Source organism: Phyllostomus hastatus, unplaced genomic scaffold, assembly GCF_019186645.2.
Source record: "Phyllostomus hastatus isolate PE091 unplaced genomic scaffold, TTU_PhHast_1.1 phas_contig_195, whole genome shotgun sequence".
In the NCBI taxonomy this organism is placed as follows: Eukaryota; Metazoa; Chordata; class Mammalia; order Chiroptera; family Phyllostomidae; genus Phyllostomus; species Phyllostomus hastatus.
In genome coordinates this window covers 3,048,864-3,074,549 of record NW_025333706.1, presented here as the reverse complement: position 1 = coordinate 3,074,549, position 25,686 = coordinate 3,048,864, and the positions used below count along the sequence as shown (strand labels likewise).

The 25,686-nt window shown below is 36.7% G+C and overlaps 1 protein-coding gene across 3 annotated transcripts in view; it reads left to right on the top strand.

Annotated features, from left to right (window-relative positions):
• AUH (AU RNA binding methylglutaconyl-CoA hydratase) overlaps positions 1-25,686 on the top strand; it is a 188,773-nt gene that overhangs the window by 5,132 nt on the left and 157,955 nt on the right. For 2 of the 3 annotated variants that reach the window (XM_045833853.1, XM_045833852.1), the window contains exons 2-3: positions 15,195-15,262; positions 15,369-15,456. The exons of the other annotated variant lie outside the window; for it this stretch is intronic. In XM_045833853.1, the coding sequence (XP_045689809.1) occupies positions 15,195-15,262; positions 15,369-15,456 (156 nt within the window). The remainder of the gene's footprint in view (positions 1-15,194; positions 15,263-15,368; positions 15,457-25,686) is intronic. 3 annotated transcript variants of the gene reach the window in all.

Below are 25,686 nucleotides of genomic sequence, written 5' to 3'. Positions count from 1 at the left end.
TGTTGTTGAATAGAAGTATCAAGACCAAACATTGTTGTCTTGCTCCCTTTTTGCCATCTTGGGAGGAAGGCATTCAGTTTTTAATCATTGAGTATGATGTTACTCTGACTTTTTGGAGGTGCTCTTTATCAGATTGCAGAAGCTTCCGTCTAGTCATAGTCCAAGTGTTTTATCATTGTGAATTTTGTCACATACTTTTTTGGCATCTGTTGAGATGATTATATGATTTTTCTTGTTTAGCCTGTTGATATGATGGATTATGTTAATTGGTTTTCAAATATTGAATCAGTCTTGCATACCTGGAATAAAGCCCACTTGGTTATGGTATATAATTCCTTTTATACATTTCTGGGATTGATTTGCCAATATTTTGTTGAGGATTTTTGTATTTACATTCATGAGACATAGTGGTCTTTAGTTTTCCGTTCTTATGATGTCTTTGTCTGGTTTTGTTCTGAGGGTAATACTGGTTTCATAGAATGGGCTAGAAGTGCTCCTTCTGCTTCTGTATTCTGGAAGAGATTATAGAGGAATTATATCACTTTATTTTTGAGTATTTTAGTAGAATTCACCTGTAAAATTATCTACATCTCATATTTTCCTTCTTTTTTAATTATTGTTCAAGTACAGTTGTCTCCATTTTCCCCCCACCAATATCCCCTTCCCCATCCATCCCCACCTCCCACCCTTGATCCTACCTTGCCTTGGGTTTGTCCCTGTGTCCTTTATACATACTCTTTGATGACCCTTCCCATTTTCCCCTCCACTGTTATCTCTTCCACCCTCCCCTCTGGTTACTGTCAGTTTGTTCTTTGTTTTAATGTCTGGTTATATTTTGCTTGCTTGCTTGTTTTGTTGATTAGGTTCCACTTATAGGTGAGATCATATGACATTTTCCCCTCACCACCTGGCTTTTTTCACTTAGCATAATGCTCTCCATATCCATCTATGCTGTCACAAAGGGTAGGAGCTCCTCCTTTCTGCTGCATAGAATTCCATTGTGTGAATGTGCCATAGTGTTTTGACCCACTCATTTACTGATGGGCACTTAGGTTGCTTCCAGCAATTGGCTATTGTAAATTGTGCTGCTATGAACATAGAGGTGCATAGGTTTTTTTGGATTGGTGTTTGAGGATTCTTAGGGCATAATTCCAGTTGTGGAGTTGCCAGGTCAGAAGGCAGTTCCATTTTTAGTTTTCTGGGGAAATTCCATACTGTTTTCCACAGTGGCTGCACCAGTCTGCATTCCCACCAACAGTGTACTGGGGTTCCCTTTTCTCCACCACCTGGTCAGCACTCATTGTTTGTTGATTTGTTTGTGATGGCCATTCTAACCCATGTGAACTGGTGTCTGTGGTTTTAATTTGTATTTCTCGGATGGCTAGTGATGCTGAGCATCCTTTCATATGTCTCTGTATGTCCTCCTTGGAGAAGTGTCTGTTCAGGTCCTTTGCCCATTTTTTTCCCTCATATAAGTGACTTTTTAATTCCAGCATTTAGTTATTTATTTTTAACATATTTTATTGGTTATGCTATTATAGCTTTCCCATTTTTTTTCTCACCTTTAGTCCCCTTTGCCCTGCATACCCCTCCCACCAGCATTCCTTCACCTTAGTTCATGTCCATGGGTCATAAATATAAGTTCTTTGGCTTCTCCATTTCCCATACTATTCTTAACCTCCCCCTGTCTATTTTGTACCTACTGTTTATACTTCTTATTCCCTGTACCTTTCCCCCATGCTTCCCCCTACCCCTCCCTGCTGATAACCGTCCATGTAATCTCCATTTCTGTGAATCTGTTCCTGTTCTGGTTGTTTGCTTAGTTTGTTTTTGTATTTTTAGGTTCAGTTGTTGATAGTTGTGAGTTTGTTGTCATTTTACTCTTCATATTTTTTATCTTTTTTTTCTTAGACAAGTCCCTTTAACATTTCATATAATAAGGGCTTGATGATGACCTCCTGTAGCTTGACCTTATCTAGGAAGCACTTTATCTGCCTTTCCATTCTAAATGATTTCTTTGCTGGCTAGAGTAATCTTGGATGTAGGTCCTTGCCTTTCATGACTTCGAATGCTTCTTTCCAGCCCCTTCTTGTCTGTAAGGTCTCTTTTGAGAAATCAGCTGACAGTCTTATGGGAACTTCTTTGTAGGTAACTCTCCTTTTCTCTTGCTGCTTTTTATCTTTAATCTTGGATAATGTAATTCTCATGTGCTTTGGTGTGTGCTTCCTTGGATACAACTTCTTTGAGACTGTCTGAGGTTCCTGGACTTCCTGAAGTCTATTTCCTTTGCCAGATTAAGGAAGTTCTCCTTCGTTATGCTTTCAAGTAAGTTTTCAATTTCTTGCTCATGCTCTTCTTTTGGCACCCCTGATTCAGATTTTATAACGTTTAAAGTTGTCCTGGAGGTTCCTAAGCCTCTCCTCATTTTTTTTTTTGAATTCTTGTTTCTTCTTTCTGTTCTGGTTGAATGCTTCTTTCTTCCTTTTGCTCCAAACTGTTGATTTGAGTCTCAGTTTCCTTCCTGTTACTGTTGGTTCCCTGTTCATTTTCCTTTATTTCACTTTGCATAGCCTTCACTTCTTCCTCTATTTTGCAACCATACTCAACCATTTCTGTGAGCCTCTTGATTACCAGTGTTTTGAACTCTGCATCTGATAAGTTATTTTGAACTCTGCATTTGATAAGTTAGCTTAATTCTGTTTTTGGAGCTTTTATTTGTTTTTTCTTCGGCCCTGTTTCTTTTGTCTCCACATGCCTGTTGCCTAGCAAGAGACAGAGCCTTAGGTATTTGCCAGGGTGGGGCAACCCACGTGGCTGAGTTGTGGTGCTGTATGTGGGGGAGAAGTCTGAGAGGGAACAATACCGCTTGCTCTGGTTTCTGGAACCCTGGGTTGCGGGGTCTGTCTCAGGTCTGTCTGGCTCCTCGGTTGTTACTCCTGGTTTATTTACATTCAAATGGGGGATCACCTGGTCTGCCAGCTGCCACCTTGCCTGCCTCAGTCCTCCAGCCGCTGCCTTGCCGTGAGTCCACCTCTCTTCTTGGCTGCCCATCTCTACCCCTCCTATCAGTCTGGGTTAATGTTGCTTCTTTAACTCCTTGGTTGTTGGTCTTTCATACAGTTCCGTTTTCTGGCAGTTCTGGTTATTTTTTGTTTTTAAATTTGCTGTCCTTTTGGTTTTGCAAGGAGGCAAAATATATCTACCTGTTTCTCCATCTTGGCTGGAAGTTCTTTGCCCATTTTTTAATTAGGTTGTCTTCCTGGAGTGGAGTTGTATAAGTTTGTTATGCATTTTGGAGATCAAACCTTTGTCTGAGGTATCGTGTACAAATATATTTTTCCATGTGGTTGATTCCATTTTATCGATGTTTTCTTCATCCATGCAGAAGCTTTTTATTTTGATGAAGTCCCATTTGTTTACTATTTCCTTTATGTCTCTTGCTCTAGGGGATATATCAGTGAAAATATTGGTCCATGGAATATCTGAGATTTTGCTGCCTATGTTCTCCTCTGGGACTTGTATGGTGTCTTGACTGATATTTGTCTTTCATCTACCTTGAGTTTATTTTTGTGTATGGTGTAAGCTGGTGGTTGAGTTTCATTTTTTTGCTGTAGCTGTCCAGATATCCCAGCACCATTTGTTGAAGAGGCTATATTTACCTCATTTTATGCTTCTTCCCCCTTTGTTGAATATTAATTGATCATAGAGACTTGGGTTTATTTCAGGGTTCTCTGTTCTTTTCCATTGATTTATGTGTCTGTTCTTATGCTAGTACCAGACTGTTTTGATTACCGTGACCTTGTAATATATATATATATAGTTTGATGTCAGACATTGTGATCCTTCTTACTTTGTTCTTCTTATATCTTATATTTTCTGTTTTGGAAGCCTATTATTTGTTGATTCAGTTTTTTTAATTGATACAGGCCTATTCAATTTATGTATATTTTGTGTGAGTTCTGATAGATTATGTCTTTCAAAGAAACCTCCCATTTTACTTAAATTATCAAATCTGTGGGTATAGAGTTGTTTTACTATCCCTTTGTCATGTAGATATCAGTGGAATTCAGTAATGATGACCTTTCATTTCTCATGTTAGTCATTTGTATTTTCTCTTTTTTTCCAAGGTTAGGCAAGCTAAAGGCTTATCAATTTACTGATCTTTTTAAAGAACCAGGTTTTGATGGGTTGAGTTTTTCCTGCTTATTTTCTATTTTCAGTTTCATTGCTTTCTGCTGATTTTTTCTTTTTTTCAATTATTTTAGATTTGAATTGCTTTTGTTCTAAGTTTTTAAGGTGGAAGCTTAGATAACCAATTGCGATGGTTCTTAACATGTGCATTTAGTGCTATAAAATTTCCTCTAAGCACTGCTTTTGCTGTATCCCACAAATTTTGATAAGCTGTATTTTTGTTCTCATTTATTTAAAATATTTTAAGTTTTCCTTGAGATTTTTTTTTAACCTATGTGGCATTTAGAAGTACCTTACTTAATTTCCAAGTATTTTGGGATTTTCGAGTGTCTGAATGTTACTGATTTCTACTTTATTTCCATTGTGATCTAAGAGCATACTTCAATTTGATGTTTATTGTTTAAAATTTGTTAAGTTGTGTTTTGGGCCCAGAATGTGGTCTACATTGGTGAATGTGTAATCTGTTGTTGGCTCAAGCGGTATATATTCAATTAGATCTAGTTTTAAGTTGTAGTTGAATGGTGTTGTTCCATTCAGTTATACCCTTAACTGTTTTTGTGCCTTGCTGGATCTTTCAGTTACTGATAGAGGCAAGTTGAAATCAGTGTATTACATGCAGTTTGTCAGTATTAAATTTCTGAAGTTGATAAAATATTTTAAGTAAAACAATATATTTGACCAAATTAAAATAAAAAGCGCTGTGGGAGGGTGTTATTCCTTCACTTTCAGGCCATTTCATCAAAAGTAAAGATTAAACATCTCTTGAGTCCTTGCTGTGAATGATCATTTTATTTACTGCCTTTCTTATTGTTTTACCTGTATCATTGTTTTTAGACAGGATCTGAACTCCTCTTGATGTAAGATAAAAAAATGAAATGTTTCCTATTTTATTTCTTTCATCATCTACCTTCCAATTTCTGTTATTTGTAACTTTAGTTTATATCATTCAAGAGTATGATAATTACATTTTGTTCTCTTATAATTAGTCAAGTCTTTATCTATAGGTTAACTATAAACAAGACTTATAATATCACTGATAATAGTTATGTTGATATTACCTTTACCGTATATCTCCAGAAGCAGTCTTGTTCCCATCTCCCCTCTATCTCCCAAAGCCTTGCACTGTCATCTCTCATCTGGACCTCTGCAGTAGTTTCTTGGTTGGTACTTCCCCGTGTGCTTTTTTTTTTTTTTTTTTTTGATAAATTGAGATGAAATTTATATAATAGAGAATTTACCATTTCAATCTTTTTAATTGTACAACTCAGTAGTTTTTAGTTTACTCACCCTGTTGTACAACCACCACCACTGTCTAATTACAGAATACTTACATTTACTCCAAAACAAATCCAAACCCCTTAGTCCCTCCTCATTTCTCTCTCCTTGAAATTTCCAGAAACCACTAACCAATCTCCTTTTTGCCTTTGTGGATGTGTCTGCACAGGTTCACAGAAATAGATTTAAACAATATGTGGCTTGAAGTATCTGGCTTTCTCATCCTGATGTTTTTAGGGTTTATCTATGTTACAGCATGTACAAGTACTGTAGTCCTTTTTATGGCTGAATATATTCCATTATATGAGTATACCACATGTGGTTTGTTTCTACTTTTTGGATATTATGAATAATGCTGCTAAACACTTGCCTACAATTATTTGTTTGAACATATGTTTTCATTTATTTTGGGTAGATACCTGGGAATGGAATCATGTTGATTTTTGGAGGAACCACCACACTTTTCCACATCAGCTGTACCATTTTACATTTTCACCGACAATGTACAAGGATTCCCATTTTTCCATATCATTAATGCTTGTTTCCCACCCCCCCCCCTTTTTTTTTTTTTAGCTATTCTGCTGGTTGTGAGCCGAAACCTTGTTGTGGTTTTGATATGTATTTTCCTAAAAACAAATAATGTCGAACATTGTTTCATGGGCTTATTGGCCATTTATATATTTCCTTTGGGGAGATACCTATTTAAATCTTTTGTTCAGTATTCCATTGGGTTATCTTCTTTTGTTGTGAAAATAAGAATTCTTTATATAATCTAGATATTAACCCCATAATAGATATGTGATTTGCAAATATTTTCTGTTCTTTGGGTTGTTTTTTCAGTTTCTTGATAATGTTGATGGGGTGTGATTTATCTGTTTTTTCTTTTGTTGCTTGTGTTTTTGTTGCCATGTTTAGTACACTGTTGCCTAATCCAAGATCATGAAGATTTATATTTGTGGTATCACCTAAGAATGTTATAGTTGTAGTTCTTAAAATTGTATCTTCTATTCACTTTGAGATAAGTTTTATATATTGTGCGAGGAAAAGGATCCAACTCTATTCTTTTACAGGTGACTAGTGTCTCCCCACTATTTGCTGAAAAGAATATTCTTTCACTATTGAACGGTCTTGGTAGCCTTGTCTAAAACCAATTGATCATAAATATGTTTATTTTTGAAGTCTCAATTCAATGCAGATCTGCATGTCTCTTCTTATGCCAGTATGACACTGTTAGATAATTGTAGCTTTGTAATAAGTTTGAAATCAGAAACTGTCCCAATTAAGTCCTCTAAATCTGTCTTTCAACTTAGTTTCTTTTTTTTTTAGACTGTTTTTGACTATTTGGGGTCCTTGAAGTTCCATTTAAATTTTAGTGTCAGTCTTCAACAAATGCAGTTGGAATTTCGTTAGAGATATGTAGATCAATTTGGGAAGTATTGCCATTTTAACAATTAAGTCTTTTATGAACACTGGATATCTTTAATTTATTTAGGTCTTCCTTAATTTTTTCAGTGATGTTTTATAGTTTTCAGTGTATAGTCTTGAACTTTCTTGCCTAAGTATTCTATTCTTTTTGATACTATTACAGATTGAATTGTTTTCCTAATTTCATTTTTGGAGTGTTTGTTGAGAGTGCATATTTAATAGAACCATAACTGATTTTTCTATATGGATCTTGTATCATATATCTTTCCTGTGTTCATTTATTGACTCAAATAATTTTGGGTGGATTCTCTGGAACTTTCTCTATGGAAGATACGTCATCTGTGAATGGAAATAGTGTTATTTCTTGCCCCCATTCTCACTTCCAGTCTAGATGCCTTTTCTTTCTTTTTCTTTCCTAATTACCTTGGCTAGAATTTGCAGTTAAATTCTGATTAAAAGTGGTAAAAACAGACATCCTTGTCTTGTTTCTTATAGTAGGGGGATGATTTCCAATCTTTTATCAGAGAGTATGATACTAGTTGTGGGGTTTTTTTTTTTATGAATGCCTTTTATAGGTTTAGAAATTCCCTTTTTTTACTCGTTTTTGAGGTTTTCATTTTTTAATCATTCAAATGTATTTTATCAAATACATTTTCTGCATCAGTTGAGATGCTCACATGGTTTAAAGTTTTCTTTTTTCTTTAATGTGGTATATTTGATTGGGATAAATCCCACTTGGTCATGGTTTATACATCTTTTAATGTGTTGCTGGATTTGGCTTGTTAATATTTTATTGAGGATTTTTACCTTTATATCTATTACTAATACTGGTTTGTAGTTTCCTGCTATATGAGGTCTGTCCAGAAGGTATCCAGCCATGTAATATGAAAAAATAGAGACATTTATTGAAGAAGATACAGGGTACAAGAAACATTGTACAACACCTCAGTCCCCTTCAAAAGCAGGCACCTTGGGACCTCACACAGTTCTTCCAAACACCATCAGCTCTGCTGTCTTATTTTCCTGAATTTCAATGACAATAGTCTGAAATCTCTTTTCTTTAAAAGGTGACTTTAGTTTGGGGGGTGGGGGGAGCCAGAAGTTGCAGGGCACGAAATCTGGGCCGTAGAAGGGCTGAGTCACCTGGGTGATTTGATGTTTCACCAAAAAACTCTGCAGGAGATGTGATGCCTCAGTGGGTGTGTTGTTGTGATGAAGCTGCCAATCACCAGTTACCCATAGCCATGGCCTTGTGAATCATCCGAACAGTTTCCACAGAGAAATGTTAAAGCTTAATGCAAAATTTGATGCAGATTCGTTGCTCTACTGGCTTGGTCATTTTGAATGCAATGGCCACACTGTGCACATGCTCATTCAACAGTGTCTACTGCCCCCACTGACAAGTACAGTGAAGTAATCATTGATCACTCATGCACATTCCAGTCCACTCTCCTTGGCTGCCAGGTTACATTGATGTTGTGCAAACCATTGTAGTTATATTGACAATGGATAGACTTTTTCTGGACAGACCCCATACTTCCTTCCTTCTAATCTATTCTATATATTGTGGTCTGAGTGATCTTTTTAAAATACAAGTTTGAACATGGAAATAAGTTTTCCCAACTTATTAGATAAAAATCTATTTGATATGTATAGCAAACATTATATTAAATGGTGAAATACTAAAGCATTTTCATTAAGGCATTGACAAAGTAAGGGAATTTGTTAAACTTGCTAATATTCTGTTTTGACCACAGTCAATTATAGAATACTTGTATTGCTCCAGGAAGAAATGCCACACTGTTTAGCTGTCACTGCCCAATTCTTCTATCCCTGCCAGCCCCCCAGGGCCACTAATTTACTTTTGTCCCTTTTGATTTGCCTACTCTTGACATTTCATGTAAATGGAGTTATACAATATGTGCTCCTTTCTGACTGGTTTCTTTTGCTCGGCATTATGTGTTTAAGGTTCATCCATATTGTACATATGTCAATCTTTTATCTCTTTCTGTTGACAAGTATTACATTGCATGTATATACCTCATTTTGTTTATTCATTCATCAGTTGATGGACATTTGTCTTGTTTCCATTTTTTTGAATAATTTTGGACAATACTTCTGAGCATCATGGTACAAGTTTTTGCGTAGGCATATGTTTTCACTGCAAATCATTTTTAAGAAAGATATTAAGGCCAAAAGTTTCAAAGGTATACTACATAAAAGTTAAAACAAAATACCATAAACAAGTTTAATTTAAAAAGTGAGCAATAGGGAAAAAATCTGTAATATAAATAATGAGTTAATATTTGTAATCTAATTAATCAAAATGCAAAAGATAACTTCATGACAAGATAGGCAAACAATAACAATAGTTAATCTATGAAAGAAATAACAGATGGTCATTAAACTTGCTTAACTCAATTGTACTTCAGAAAATTGGGTGAAACCTGATATAAAATGTCATTATTTACCCATGTATTTGCAGAGACTTATAATATTAAATGTTGAATGACAGACTCCCTTTACTGACCTGAAATGAAAATGTACAGATAACATAAGCTACTCACATACATAATTTTTTTTTAAGATTTTATTTATTTATTTTTAGAGAGGGAAGGGAGGGAGATATATATATAGAGAGAGAGAGAGAGAGAGAAACATCAATGTGCGGTTGCTGGGGGTCATGGCCTGCAACCCAGGCATGTACCCTGACTGGGAATAGAACCTGCGACACTTTAGTTCGCAGCCCGCACTCAATCCACTGAGCTACGCCAGCCAGGGCTACATACATAAATTTTTTAAAAATCCCTAAATATAAGAATATAATGAAAACAAAAGGAAGGTATCTTTTAGTAAAGCAGTCTATTGTAATGTGTAAGTTTTCTGCTGTGATTCTAAAATACAACATAAGTTAGGATTTAAGACAAATAAGAAGACAAAAAGTCATTTAATCTAAGAAGTAGAGCAGGGGTGTCAAACTCATGTCCACTGGGGGCCACATCAGCCTTGCGGTTGCCTTCAAAGGGCCAAATGTCATTTTAGGACTGTATCAATGTAACTACTCCTTAACTAGAGGTAAGGAACTCTACGTTTGGCCCTTTGAAGGCAACCTCGAAGCTGATGTGGTCCCCGGTGAAAATGAGTTTGACACTCCTGAAGTAGAGGAAAATAAAAAAAAACAGATGGTATTGTATAAATAGTTAATAAAATAAAAAGTAATACTGGGCTAGTAATAACATACCAAACTAATTATTATGTGGTAAGAGACTGAGACGGTAGCCTGAATTGAAAAAGGGATAACATACCAAGATAAGTTTTAGTTGGTCAGTGAGCAAATGTGATATTCTTACAAATGAGCTGTGCTTTACCTAACAAACATTGAGTCAAAGGAATTCTCTACTTGGACATGGGAGAGGGTGGCCACAGAATAAATTGTAAGATTCAATGCTCATTGACATCAAGTCAGGGGGAAGTTCCTCTAATCAGTAATTTCAAGTAATATACTAGATAGACAATGTAGTGAATGTAATTAGACTTACAAAATCTGGTCATTCCATACAAAGTGGCACACATAATTGCCACAGATACATCTAACTGGTCTGAAGAAGCTGACTCCTAAACATCTTTATAAATAAATTAATATATGTAATGTAAGAATAATTTGTTGGCACAGTGGTGTTTCAGTACAATGTAGAAGTAGTTTAAAATATATTTGAATTGATCTTAAGGTCAGGTTAATTTTGTATATTTTTTCAGAGTTATTGATAGTATAAATTAAAATATCTGGGGAAGGATGTGTCCTTGTGCAGGTTATACCCATAACTAGGGGAAAAAAGTAATATTTCCTAAATATTCAGAAGGTTTAAAATTCAGAAGGTTTTAATACTCACGTTTGTCCCTGATTTTATCTTTGTAATTTTGTATTCTTTTACGTACAGGAGGCTCCCTATATTTGCTTCATGCCCTGCAAATCCTGGATCCAACTTTGGTGACAGTCCAGGATGTTCCTTTACATTTTCCAAATGTGTCCTAAGACGTGTTTCATTCAAGGGGTCTGCTTTTACGGACAAATAGGTATTGGGGTTTGATTGAACAGAAATAAGGGCAATATTTTGGGGGAGTGCCTGGCAAAATGAAGAATACCCAGACCTAGACATTCCAGTTCTTGATACCTATCAGATAAATACTGTACTTGTGCATGTATAACTATTCAAGAATGTTTTTGTTTAATTTTTATTGCAACATTGTAGTATTTAGGAGAATTTAGGAACAGTTTAAGTACTCATCAAAAGGAGACTAAACAATGGGAATCCATTTCACAGAGTATTATGAATTAAACGAATGTCTTAATGTAGAAAGATCTTTAAGATCAAATAAAATAAATGTGTATGCATCTAGTTACTAGAACAGCACTAATAGACAATACTCTGACACCCCATTTATGTAAAATAGCAATGACAGTCCAAACTGTAGTATAAAACTCTTTATTTCTGTATTCAAATAACATTTTCTGGGAGGTTACATATCAACAGATTACTGTGGCTATCTCTGGGGAGGGGAATCACAGGGGTCCAGGGAAGATTTTCACTCTGTGTGTATTATTTTAATTTTGTACAAGTCAAATATTTTCATGTATATGTATTAAAGTCCCATCCAAGTCTGTATGCTCGTCTTTCAGTTGTGTGTGAACTTTATGGAGCAGGGTTGATGTAGTATGAACTTGTTACAGATTCACCAAAAACTTTTATGATGTTTTGTCAAAGCCTGGAAAAGTCTAAATCAGGGGTTTAAGATTAGAGTATGAATGTGTAATGTTTTCTGAGTTTTGATAAACCTGTTTTGTCTAGTTTATATGAGGAGGATGTATAACAGTTGAACTCTTGAGAAGCTATTAATTGTGAAATAAAATGAGATAATTACAAAACAAAATAATAGTCCTGCTGAATAAAGCTAAGGTTTCATTCCATATTGGGGTATCAGTCGCCTTTTGATAACATTTGATGGTATAATTATTAGGCACTACATGATTTCTTTTAAATTACAGAGCTAATTTCCAACTCTTTGAGGCAAATGTGCCCAAAACATCAGGCGTTGAACATGGGACCAAAACTGCTGGAATTAACTATGTTAAAAACATCTTGATGACATTTTACACGTTAGTAATAATGTCAACAGTATTGCATCTAGCATACATTATCGTAAGACTCACTGTCCCTTCATGGTAGAAAGAACAAAAGTAATTAAATACTTTGTAAGCTTTTATTTGTACAGGGTGGGGCAAAAGTAGGTTTATAGTTGTTTGTATGGGAAATAATACAATAATTAATAAATAATAATACAAGAAATACAAGAAACTCATGTATTCACAACCATAAACCTACTTTTTTCCCATCCTGTATATATCTTATTTAATTCTTACAGCAGCCCCATGGAGTTTAGAACTACAAGTATCTTCACTCAATAGTGTAAGAAACTAATGACCAGAAAGGTTAAATAACTAGTGAAAGGTCATATAGATAGTGGCAGAATGGGGTCAACCCCAACAATCAGCCCTCAGAGCCTACATTCTTAGCTTAGAAGCATGTAGTATGAAGTTCATGTGCCTGAAGGTCTGAAAGGATAAAACTCAAAATGCCAGAGTTTGGAGTAAGGAAAGATTTATTGATTGAGAAGGTACCAATTGGGAAGATGGGAGTTCTTATCCTCAAATCCATTTTAAGAAAATATGGAGCTCAGGCTTCTTTTATGTCAAGGGAAAGGAAAATAGCTGTTTTTAGAAAAACTTTAGCTGCAAGCAGAATTCTGCTAATGACTAGCATGTCTGTATGCAAGACTAAGCAGGAGTTATTAGCCTGAAGGCCATGGGAACAACGCAGGCTTGAACAAGATGGAGTCAGAGAGGACAAGTACTTTACTCTGTTACACCCTTAGAATTAATATCAACTTGGATGTTTCAGAGGCAATTCAGATTCACTTTAATTCAAAACCAAACTCATAAATTTTATCTCCCCACCCTCATCTTTGTTTTTGTTTTTGTTTTGTCTCATTGAATGTCATCTCCTTTCATCCAATTGCTAAAGCCAAACGCATAGTGATACTCCTAACATTTCCTTCCAGTGAAGTCAATCCTCAATGTAGTCAATCACTTAACATGTTTAAAATTTTATCTCTTGAATAAGTTCTTGGATACCTTCACTTGCTTCTATTTCTAATTTTAATAACCTCAGCCTAACGTTTTATCTCTTGACTGGATTATAGCTTGTGCCTTGGGGCTTCTAGCCTTATACACTTTTGATTGACCCTCAAATATCAAAACTGTATTTTCCCGTGGTTGTAGATGTGTTTATGCTACCTAAAACTCCTTCAGTGGTTACTCTCAGTTTTTTATGAGGAGCTGTAAGGGTAATATCTGGACTGTGGTGACTTCTCTCATTGGCCTCTCTTCTCCTTATTTTCAGCGTCAGGACCATGATGGGGCCATGACTATTTTATGCTGTCTCCTGTGTTGCCCCTGCGTGGAATCCAGCCCCTCTTCTCTTCTCAACTCCAACTCATCTTTCTAATCTCAACTCAAATAGCATTGTCTTGGATAAGCTTTCCATTTGACCCCAGACCATATCAGTTCTGGTTATAGTTACTGTAGTACCATTTAGAGCATGCATAATGTTTGGAATTGTACATTTTTATGATTATTTTATGAATGTTTGTCTTTTCTTCCTGGACTCTTTAATTCTTTGAGGGCTGAGCACCATAATGTGTAGTCAGTACATTTGAAATAATGAAAACATATTGGAACACATGTAGTGTTAACCACTTGATTTTCTTCATGAGGAAACTGAGGCTTGAACAGTGTAGCACAGTCCTTTCATAAATTCGAGTGTGGAGTTAGATTGCCTTACTAGCTGAAGTTAGTTATGTAACTTTTCCATCTCCCACTTTCTTTATCTGTTCAATAAGGATAAAATTCATACCTACCTGTTGGGTTGTTGTGGGGATTACATGAGGTAATAAACAGGGAGCACATATTGCAGTGCTCAATTAGTGGTGCTGTTGCCATTAGTACTGGAGTCTAGCCATGGTCACTTAGCTGTGTAGAGCCTAGACTCCAGTTCTTCATGATTCTCTTCATACTGAGGCCGTTTGGAATTCTTGCAAATTATTCTACTATGAGACAAAATGCCTTTTTGTCCTTTTTCTGAAAAATGGGTTTGCACAGTTTTTTGCATAGAGAAGGCGTGTGTACATTTTGTTGTCTCCAGTTTAACCCAATTACAAATAAGGATCATACCCACCTCCTCCCTACCCCCAACCTAGTGGAAAGCATTTCTGTTATACAAGGAAATTTGTGCTTACTCAGGGGACAAGATGGTTGAGTGCACTTGCATACGGCTTTGAATAGCAAATTAAGGTCTTTGAACTCAGATATTTTGGAAGTAACTAACAAAGATAGTTAAGCAAGGGGTGACTTTTATGCATAGAATTGTTTTTGGAAAGTTAATCCGACTGCAGCAGTTGGAATGGGAGACTGGATTTATTAAAGATGATGGTCTCTGATAAAATTAGGAAAGTTGGGGATAGCTGGGCTTTGTGGGAGGTAGAACTAACTTTTTTTTTTCTATAGATTCAATTGCTTGTTGGACTTCTAAGTGGAAGTGCCTTTAGTTTAAGTACATGCGATGGGGAGAGAAATTTGGGATGGAAATATTGAAAACGAGTTAGTATGGCAAAAAGAGTAACTGAGAAGCAAATACCTGATATGTATACCACTAAAAAAGGTGATATGTGTATCACCAAAAAAGCTGATCCTGCAGTACTTGCCTGTGGCAAGGATTTGGTGGCTATTCCTTCTCTATGTAGGGGAAGGTAATGAAACCTCATTTTAAATAGCATGCTGTAATTGAGGATTTTCATTAGCAAGCCTGGCCTTCCCTCTAGTTAGTCTGACTTGGTGATGTTAACTGTACTTAAATACCTCAGTGGTGATGTTAACTGTATTTAAATACCTCAGTGGTGCTTAGAAGAGTTAAATTGAAGGAGACATGATGTTACAAAATTTTTCTCTAATAGTCTGAAGAAAAGCAGTGAATATTAAGCAGAAGATTGATTTTATAAGTATATTACATATTACCACATTTTTTAAAAATATGCTTTCAAAGAAAAGTAAACATGAAAGTAAGCTCTTGGAGTGAACCTCAAAGAGGCGGAAGATCCTGAGTCCCAAATTAACCAGCTGCGTGTGTGGGAGCCTGTACCCTGAAAATTCACTAACTCAAGTGCTTGTGCTTTTTTTTTTTCTTAACTAGGAATTGTGGTGCTTGGAATAAACAGAGCTTATGCCAAAAATTCATTCAGTAAAAATCTTGTAAAAATGGTGAGTGTAAAGATTAAATTGTTTGCTTCTAATATTAAGCTATACTGTTGACATCAATCTGAAAAATTTATCCCTTTTTTGTCTTACCCTCCTTGTTTCTGTTTAGCTCTCAAAAGCTGTGGATGCTTTAAAATCTGATAAGAAAGTACGGACTGTAATAGTCAGGAGTGAAGTTCCAGGGATATTCTGTGCTGGTATGTAAATACATTTTATCATGAAATTAAACTGTAGCCTAATTATTCCTTAAATAGCCTATTTTCCATTATAAAGTGTCCCATAGTTTGAATTCCATTGCCAACAATTCCTCTTTGTCTTTTTTTTTTACTGGTTTACAAGAAAAAAGATGGCTTTGTCAGTATTAGAAACTTTTGTAGCATATAGATTGCTTTGGGAGTTGAAAAAATAATTTGAGCCATTAAAATGTTTGTTTGTAGTACATGAATAATATTTATGAAAGTTCATCTGGGAAGGAAAAACTGGGTTTCCTATCCGCAACAGTGTATTCTGTATCAGTAGCTCAAAGAAATAGTTGAATCAACTAGCTATAGCTGCCACAGTACATAGTGTTAAGTATCATTTGCTTTGAAGGTTGGCGTTTGTAATAGTGCCTACTTGTGTTCACAGAATGTATTTTAAAATTGGTATCTACAGCGGTGAAAGATAAATGTTTTTTTTCCCCATTTATACTGCTTACCAAAAGATAAAGTGTCCTGTTTTTTCCATATTGTAAATATTTCTAAGCCATGATGTTACCGAACAAACAAGGGGGGCCTGGGACGATATACTGTTACCAAAAGAAAACCCCCAGGTCCGTTATGTCTGTCCTCTGTAGGAAAGACGTCTCTCAATGCCAGAGATTCGTGAAAAGGAAAGGAAATGTTTATTTAATGCTATACAAACTTAAAGTAGTGACCTAATGTTTTCATAAAAAAATCCTGAAGTCCCTTAAAACACCCACAAACAGACACAGTCCTTCTTCCCCCTTTGCCCAGTCCAGAGTACCGCATCTCGGGAAAGGAAATAGAAGTCCATGGCTCAGGCAGCCCCTGGTTCTTCCCAGTACTCTGTACTAGGCTGGTAGGCCTCCCTCACTTCCCGGCACCCTCAGCTGTGTTGCTGGGATCTCTGCTAAAGCCGGGTGGTGGTTCCCCCTTCTAAAGCTGCGGGGGTCCCTACTCTGGCAAAGGCACGAGGTCCTCTCTCCACCCCACCGTTCCAGCCGCATGGTCCTCCCTCCCAGGGCCACGGGAGTCCCCACTCAGCCAAAACCGAGTGCTTCTCCCCGCAAAGCCGCGGGGAGGGGGATCACCACTCTGCCAAAGCCGAGTGGTGATTCTCTCTCGCAGGGCTGCAGGAGTCTCTACTCTGCCAAAGCCATGTGGTTCTCCCTCTGCACAATGGCTGCCGTGTCTGGGTTTAAATCCCCACGCCAATCTTCCGTCCCATTTCTGACTCCTCCTACAATCGGCCTCACATGCCAGAACTCATATCTTTCCAGCTTTCCTGGACTGCTATCATGAGTCAGGGCAGGTGTGTGTGGCCCTATGTCAAGGAGCCAATCATCTCCAAGCTCCCACGCAGGCCAGGCGCTGTAACTTGGGGGACCTGCCCCCCAGTTACATCTTGGTGGGGAATTTATTTCCATTCCCCTGGCTCAGAGCATGGCCACAGCTATTTAACATATCTATGTAACCAATTAAAGGTTATAGATATGTTAAATGACCACACCTGAGGGTAGCTGCAAGGCTGTTGCTATTCGAAACAGCTCTCAATGGCCCTGCTCCATTTGTCCCTTCCCCCAACCCACACCTGGGGGCGGGAGGTGAGGACATCCTAAAATCTCCTGGACACCTTGAGTTCTGGACCCCATTCCAAATCCCTATTTTGGACGCCCCAACTTGGCTGCACCCTGTAACAATGAGAATGAATCTGTTTAAACTAGTAAGAAATGTAGATGGGTATGATAAAAAAAATGCTGATAACATGCAGTATCATTGTAATTTATTAAAAGGAAAGGAAGGTAGAACTTGACTGAGGCTTAAAAGTTTTCTTCCCCCAGTAAAAATATAAATGCGATAATCCCTTTGAGGTAATCAAACATTTGAGGGAATGACATACAGTGTTTTATTTGTTAAACAAGTATTTATTGAACATTTAGGGTATACTCAGAACAATGCTGAGAACGTGGGGAAATATCTCTAGATAGAACCATTTTAGAGATGTGTTAGTTTTAAAACAGATATTCTTCAGTTTCATTCTTAAGGGTCCTTAGTTTTTTGAGCATTAGACTCTGTGGCTTTCACGTAAAATATTGCAGATTTTATAGTGTGTAGGAATATTCCCTGTAAATGAATTATATTTTGGCTTTTGATATAACATAGCATACCTGCAAGGGTTAGTTTTAACTCAGTTTTATAATGAAAGACATTCAAGTTACACTCCTCATCTGCTTGGGTGGTGAGGTTTTTCAATGCAGGCTTTTGCTTTTACATCTGTCTAACACAAGTAGCACTCTCTGCCTGGTAGGTTGGTTGAGAACGCAGTGCCACTGTGTACCTGAAGGATAGTCAATAGTATATAAGTTATGGCTGTCCCTAGTTTTTGTTAAGGCTTTACATGTATTTCCATTTTATTTCTTAAACAATATGAAAAACTTATATTGAGACAATAGAATTTTTGTATCTGCGGCTTTAGGACCAGGCAGATACTGCTCCAGGGGACTGAGTCAGATGCCATGGTGGATGGCTGTGAAGTCACTGCTCTCAGATCCTTTCAGGGCTGCTGAAGGCTTTATCGGGAGGACTTTGAACAGTTAGGCGCCTTTAAAGAAGGACCAATTATGTGAGTACAGAAAGATTGATAGTGATACTGTGAAGGCAGAACAGCACCTCAGAAATAGTGCTAATGACTATAGTAACATTAGTTTCTGTTGGTAGTAGATGTTGTGATTAAAAAACACTGTAGAATTCTTATCTTATTCCTTTGCTGCTCATATGTTTTGAATCTCCATATTTATATTCTTTGAAAAAGGTTTTAATGCTTTGGTACAGTTTATAGATAATCTTTTATAGCTTGCCTTTTTGGGGACATATTAAGTAATATACCAAATCCTTTTTACCAGATTAACAAGTTAGCTCTGAATGCTTTCCTCCAAGAGTTGATCAGATCTGCTTTCTTTGCTGTATGTGCTTTTAAATTTTTGCATGATTAAGATAATCTGTATTTTAACTCATAAGGCCTATTATGTGTTTTGTCCAAAAAAAATCAGTGTTTGAATTCTAGAAAAATTGGGGCAAATTATTTATTTTATTAACTCAATGTGTATAATAGAACCATTTCTCTGGAAGGTTTTCTTTGCTTACATGTATTTGAAACAGTTTAGTAGGTCTGCCTTTATCAATGTATACAGATTAAGTATAAGCCCAGATAGATTTAAACCTCCTGAATTAGCTTATACAAGTTTAAAATATTAATTTTAATCAAGTTCCATTTATTAGTTATTGAGGAATACAGTGTTTCAGATTGTCTTAATTTCTATTCTGAAATAGTAACATTCAAGACCAAGATCCTTTAAAATAGTAAACTCATTTATTGATTAGTTTCTTAGCCCTCCCAGTTCCCTAAAGTTACTCATTTTCCCTTTGCTTTCTGCCCTCACAAAGGTTTCTCTTCTCTGTACATCTGTATTCCAATGGCTGCTTGTTCATTTCCCAAAACTTAAAGTTTATGAAATGGGCTTGCCTCAAATTTCTTGATGGGAACTTCTCTTTTTCTTCTTTGAAAATCATCTTTTGTGCTTTCTGCACATAGCACCTAATAGGGACTCAGCATGTAGTTGCTGAAATTAATCAGCCTTTAAACTGCTATGATTCACTGATGTTCTTTTCAGGGACTTTCTGTTGGGATGTGTTTAGCGGTTTCTCTTAATTCTCTCAAACCTCCTTCTATTCACTGTTAGTGTCTCTGCCTCCTGAATTTGGTTCATTTTTTCTACATCATTTTCATAATATGCTAGAAAAACAGATAATTAAGGACTATTAAAGGAATCCTTTTAGGCAATGGAGATTGGACAGAGTAATTTCTGACTTGCCATTTAAATCTATTTATTTAGAGTCAATAACCATCTTTCACTTACATTTTAAAAAATATTTATTAAATATTGTTAAATAAATAATAATATTTATTAAATACATATTTATTTATTTATTTATTTTTAGAGTGAGGGGAAGGGAAGGAGAAAGAGAGGGAGAGAAACATCAATGTGTGTTTGCCTCTTGCGTGCCCCCAGCTTGGGACCTGGCCTGCAACCCAGGCATGTGCCCTGACTGGAGCAACCCTTCGGCTTGCAGGCCAGCACTCAGTCCATTGAGCCACATCAGCCCGGGTCACTTACATTTTGAAAATCAAATTCTAGTTTTAAAAAATAGGTTAAAATATGTGAAATGTGTACAAAATGTATCTAAAAAGTATATATACAAAGAGAGGAGTCCCACTCTTATCCACTCCCTCTACTCCATTCTTCCCCTAATAAAAATAACACTTTTTACTATATTATTTATTATTATTCTAGTATTTTATTATATAGATGCATACAAATATACATGAACATACAAATGCACTCAGTAGAATGTTAAGAAACTAATGTGATAATATGAAGACTACATTATAGTGTGGAAAATTCATGTTGCAGCAAAGAGCCATTTATGAAATTCTATGCCCATTATGATTCTAGCTGTATAAATTATATTTACAAATAAGATTATGGAGTAAGAGTGATATTTTCTTTTCTCCATCTTTAAACTTTTTGTGATAATAATTGTTACTTAAAATTATATTAAGTGAATATATTAAGTAAATAATTTTGAAAAATATCACCAAGTGTGTATTTTTTTTGGCTTTGGTGTCTAAAATTGTGACATTAACTGAGTATCTGAATTATTTGCTACAAGCATTTGAAGGGAAAAAATTTTTAGAAGAAATCAATCTTATAGGACAATTCTCATGCTTTCTTTTTATAGACTCTCTGTAAGGTTAAGGACCTGATTAAAGGCATGGCTTAGCTGGAAGTACTCCTGACTCATTGGGCAGGATTTTCTTTAGTGTTCTAGTAATTTCTGTCTGATCTTTTGGAATATGTGTTCTTTTAAGTTCTTAAAATTTTATGCATTTACACATCATAATGGTCCTATGTTGACTAAGAAGATGCATAATGTCAAAATACCACTCTGGTTATAGTAATGTATTTAAATGAATTTTCTGTTATTAATCACAGCACTATGTAGATACAGAAAAAAAAAAGATATGTATATCATAGTTAATCTTGGCTGTAGACAATGCTTTCTATGAGTGTATGCTTTCAGATACCATGTTATACCCTAAGCATGACTCCAGGTCAGGAATCACTCTTGTGTACTCTTTTTTGCCTGTATACTTGATAGATACTGAGACATGTCATTTTGATAATCAAAGCTCATTGTGAAACACTGGCTACATAGTTTATATAAGAGATTGGCTTGAATGTGTGCTCTGCCTGCATATTCTAGAAATTATTCAGTTAAAATTTATATTTCTTATACACATACACACACACACAAAAGAGCTGAAAATATTCTGTTTCAAAATATTTCTGTAGTCACATTTTTAATATCTAAAGTGAAATTATGAAAAAGTCCTTTTAGTTAGGCTACTGCATTAGTTGTAAACCTATAACCATAGCCATCTGTTTATTTTTGTTTTTTTAGTGTTCTAAGGCCAGGTAGAAAGTACGTATGGATTGTTTTTTACCATAATGTTTTTAAAGTGAAATTTTATGAGAAATTACTGAGACAGGGTTTTTTCCTTTGAAATTACTGAAATAGATTGTAAACAGTTCTTAATAATTGATTCTCGTGTGTAGAACTCATAATTGTTTTACTAAATTACACTGGTGTGAGTTTTTTTAAAAAAAGTAAAGGTAGTTTTGCTTCTGCTTTTGAATTCTAGCAAATTGTGTTCTGACAAAACTTTTCACTAAAATTGTCAGCATGCTTTATTGAGTGTTGTGTGTATTGCTCAAAAGAAACAGATGCCATGGTGTGGTTAGATATATGGGGGCTTCTGACTAATGAAGTTGCTTATTCAGTGTTGTTTCAGAATCTTAGGTTGTTATATTTATATACTGGAATGTTAATCCCTTAGAGCAGAGATTTTCAACCTTTTTCATTAATGGCACATACAAACTGATCACTAAAATTCTGCAGCACACCCCCAAATATATTGTTTTGCTCATCTGACAAAAAAAAAAGTATAGTTTTGCTTCATTCACACTGGATGGCTGTTGTTGTGTTGGCTATTGTTATTTTTATAATTTGACAATCTAAGGGAAAAGAGGTTGGTGCCCCTGACTAAATAGTCAGGTATTTCATGTTTTAAGAATTCTTGTGGCACACCAGTGTGTCTCTTGCAACACACCAGTTGAAAATTGCTGTCTTAGAGTTTGAAAAGTAAAGTGAAGAGATAGATACCCACAAATTCATAGTAGTTTAGCATAGGGTTCTTTTGTTTCATTTCCTGTTTTTGAATTAAAAAAATTTGTTTTATTGAGGTATGAATTACTTGCAATAATATAACAATGTACCAGTTTTCAGTATATAATTGAGTTTTGACAGATGTTTAAACAATGATCACAGTTGTCATACAGAACATGTTCAACACTTAAAAAGCTTTCTTGTGCCTATTTACCGTCAGTCCCTTCTACTCTGACCCCATAAACCTGTGATCTTCTTGCGTTTATCATAATTTTGCATCTTTTAGAATGTCTTAAAAGTGGAATCTAGCTTTTTCATTTCACATACTGCTTTGAGGTTCACTCATGTGTTTCAGTAGTTTCGCCTCATTGCTGGGTATAATTTTTATTTTATATGCCAAGTGGATATACCACAATTTATTTATTTATCTGTCTAGAAGTTGATGGCCATTTGGGTTTTTCTGACATTTTGGCTTTTATGAATACTGCTTCTATGAACGACCACATACAATTGTTTTTATGAACATGTTTTTGTTTCTTGAGTAAAAACTTAGGAGTCAAATCACTAGGTTGTGGTGTAACTGTATGTTTTGTTTTATAAGCAACTAACAATTGTTTTCTAGAGTGGCTGTGCCATTTTGCATTCCCTCCAGCAATGCATGAGAGATCCAGGTGTTACATATTCTTGTCAACACTTTATATTGTCAGTCTTTTTAATTTAAGATATTCCAATGGGTATGTAGTTACATGTAATTGTGGTTTTAGTTTGCATATCTCTAAATGACTAATAATTTTGAACATCTTTTCTGCTTCTTTTTTGTTGCCTGTATATCTTTTTTGGTGAGTGTTTATTCAGGTCTTTTGCCCATTTTCTTTTTACGATTTTATTTATTTTTAGTGAGGGGGAAGGGAGAGAGAAAGAAAGGGCAAGAAACATCTTGTGTGAGAAAGACAAATGGGTTGACCTCTGTATATGCCCCGACCTGGGATCAAACCTGAACCCAGCCATGTGCTCTGACTGGGAACTGAACCGGTGACCTTTTGCTTTGCAGAAGGATGCCCAACCAACTGAGCCACACACACTGCTCAGGGTGTCCATGTTTTTATTAGTATGTCAGTAGAGTTGTATGGTTCTTTATCTGGTATGTGTTTTGCAGGTATTTTCTCCCACTCTGTGGCTTGCTGTTTTTCTTAGTTTGTTTTGAAGAACAAAGTTTTTTTTCTCTTTTTTCAGTATATTTTATTGATTATGCTATTACATTTGTCCCATTCCCCCCTTTATTCTCCTCCACACTGCACACCCCCTTCTACCTGTATCCCTCCCCCTGCACTTTTAGTTCATGTCAGTGGGTTGTGCATATAAGTTCTTTGGCTTCTGCATTTCCTGTACTATTCTTAACCTCTTCCTGTCTATTTGCTACCTACCATTTAGGCTACTTACTCCTTGTACTCCCCTGCCAATAATCCTCCATGTGATTTCCATTTCTGTGATCCTGTTCCTGTTCTAGTTTGTTTGCTTAGTTTGTTTTTGTTTTTGTTCTTGTTTTAGGTTTAGTTGTTGATAGTTACGAGTTAGTTGTCATTTTACTGTTCATATTTTTTATCTTCTTTTTCTGAGGTAAGTTCCTTTAACATTTCATATAAAAGGGCTTGGTGATGAACTCCTTTACCTTGACCTTATCGGGGAAGCACTTTATGTGCCTGAAGAACAAAGTTTTTTCATTGAAATTTGATTCATCAGTTTGTTTTCTTTAATGGTTTATACTTATTTGTGAACTAAGAAATGTCATTCTACTCCAAAGTCACAAAGACTTTCTCAAATTATGTTTTCTTCTAGAAGTTTTTCAGTTTTTATGTTTTACTCTTAGACCTAAATATACATTTTGCAACCTATTCATAAATTAACTCAGGATGCATCATAGGTCTCTGATCTGGATTGTTAGCAGAGCTCCTAAGACCCTGGAAATTTCCTTAGTAATTAGACTACTTTTTGTATGCTAATGAGATGATTTGCGGCAAAGGCAGAGTTCCCTAGATAGCTTTGGGATGGGGACTGGTTTCCAGAAAAATCAGCCATTAGATTAGCTGCAGGGGCTCCCAACCTGAGTGTGCCCCAGGATTGTTACAGAACAACAAGGGGGTCCTTGGGACGATATACTATTATTGAAAGAAGGCCCCGGGTCCGTTATGTCCGCTGCCCTAGGAAAGACATCTCTCAATGCCAGAGATTCGTGAAAGGGAAAGGAAATGTTTATTTAATGCTATACTAACTTAAAGTAGTGACCTAATGTCTTTATCAAAAATCCCAAAGTCCCCCAAAACACCCACAAACACACAGTCTTTCCTTCCTTCCCCCTTTGCCCAGTCCAGAGTACCATATCTCAGGAAAGGAAATAGAAGTCCATGGCTCAGGCAGTCCTCTGGTTTTTCCCAGTCAGTACTCCATCTCGACTGGGAGACCTCCCTGGGTTCCCAGCACCCTCCGCTGAGTCGCCGGGATCTCTGCTAAAACCAGGTGGTGGTTCCTCTTCTAAAGCGGGGGGGGTCCCCCACTCTGGCACAGGCACGTGGTCCTCTCTCTCAGGGATGCGGGAGTCTTCACTCTGCTAAAGCTGTGTGTCTCTCTCTCCAACGGCCGTGATCCTCTCTGCACCTCCACAGCCACATGGTTCTCTCCTTCTCAGGGCTGCACATGGTTCACCTTCCTAAAGCAGCATGGTTCTCTCCCTCAATGGCTGAGGTCCTCCCTATTCTACTAAAGCCGCATGGTTCTCTCCCTCTCAGGGCTGCGCGTGGCTCTCCTTCCTAAAGCATCATGGTTCTCCCTCTCAGGGCTGCGGGAGTCTCCACTCTGCTAAAGATACATGGTTCTCCCTCAATGGCTGAGGTCCTCCCTATTCTACTAAAGCCACATTGTTCTCTCTCCTAATGGCCGCCAAGTCTGGGTTTTAAATCCCCGTGGCCAATCTTCCTCTGCAGCCTCATTTCCGACTCCTCCCACACTCGGCTTCACATGCCAGAACTCGTATCCTTCCAGGTTTACTGGGCTGCCATCATGAGTCTGGGCAGGTGTGGCCCCATGTCCTGGAGCCAGTCTTCTCTGAGCTCCAACACAGGCGCTGTAGCTTGGGGGATCTGCCCCCAGTCACGTCTTGGTGGGGAAGTTACTTCCATTCCCCTGGCTCAGAGATGATCACAGCTATTTAACATATCCATGCAACCAGCCAAAGGCTATAGATATGTTAAATGACCACACCAGAGGGTAGCTGCAAGGCTGTTGCTATGCAAAACAGCTCTCAATGGCCCTGCTCCATTTGTCCCTTCCCCCAACCCACACCCTGGGTGGGGGGATGGAGACATCTTAAAATCTCCTGGACACCTTGAGTTCTGGACCCCATTTCAAATGCCTATTTGGGGTCCCCCCTTTGGGTGCACCCTGTAACAGGATGGCAATGAATGTGGTCCAACACAAAACTGTAAATTTACTTAAAACCTTTTTTTGCTGATCAGTTTTTGTTAGTGTTTAATGTGTGGCCCAAGACAACTCTTCTTTCTCCAGTGTGACCCAGAGATGCCAAAAGATTGGAGATCCCTGGTAGAGGGTTAGAATTTTCAGCCCTACTCTTTCAACCTCTTCACTTGAATTTGCTAGAGGTACCTTTAAAAATGACTCAGAGTACTCATTTTATAAGGAAGTAATAATGAGAGGCTACTGCTAATTCATTTTTCTGATCCTATTTCTGTTTTAAGAACTACCTAAGTAATATTTTATGCTCTGTAGGTACTATTTTCTTTTTATGAAGGAGGAAGTATATATTAGTAATAACCTGCTGACTCATCCCTCTGCTTCCACTCTTGCCCCACTCTAACACATTCCCCACAAAGCAGCCAAGTGATCTTAAAAAATAATCACTTCTCT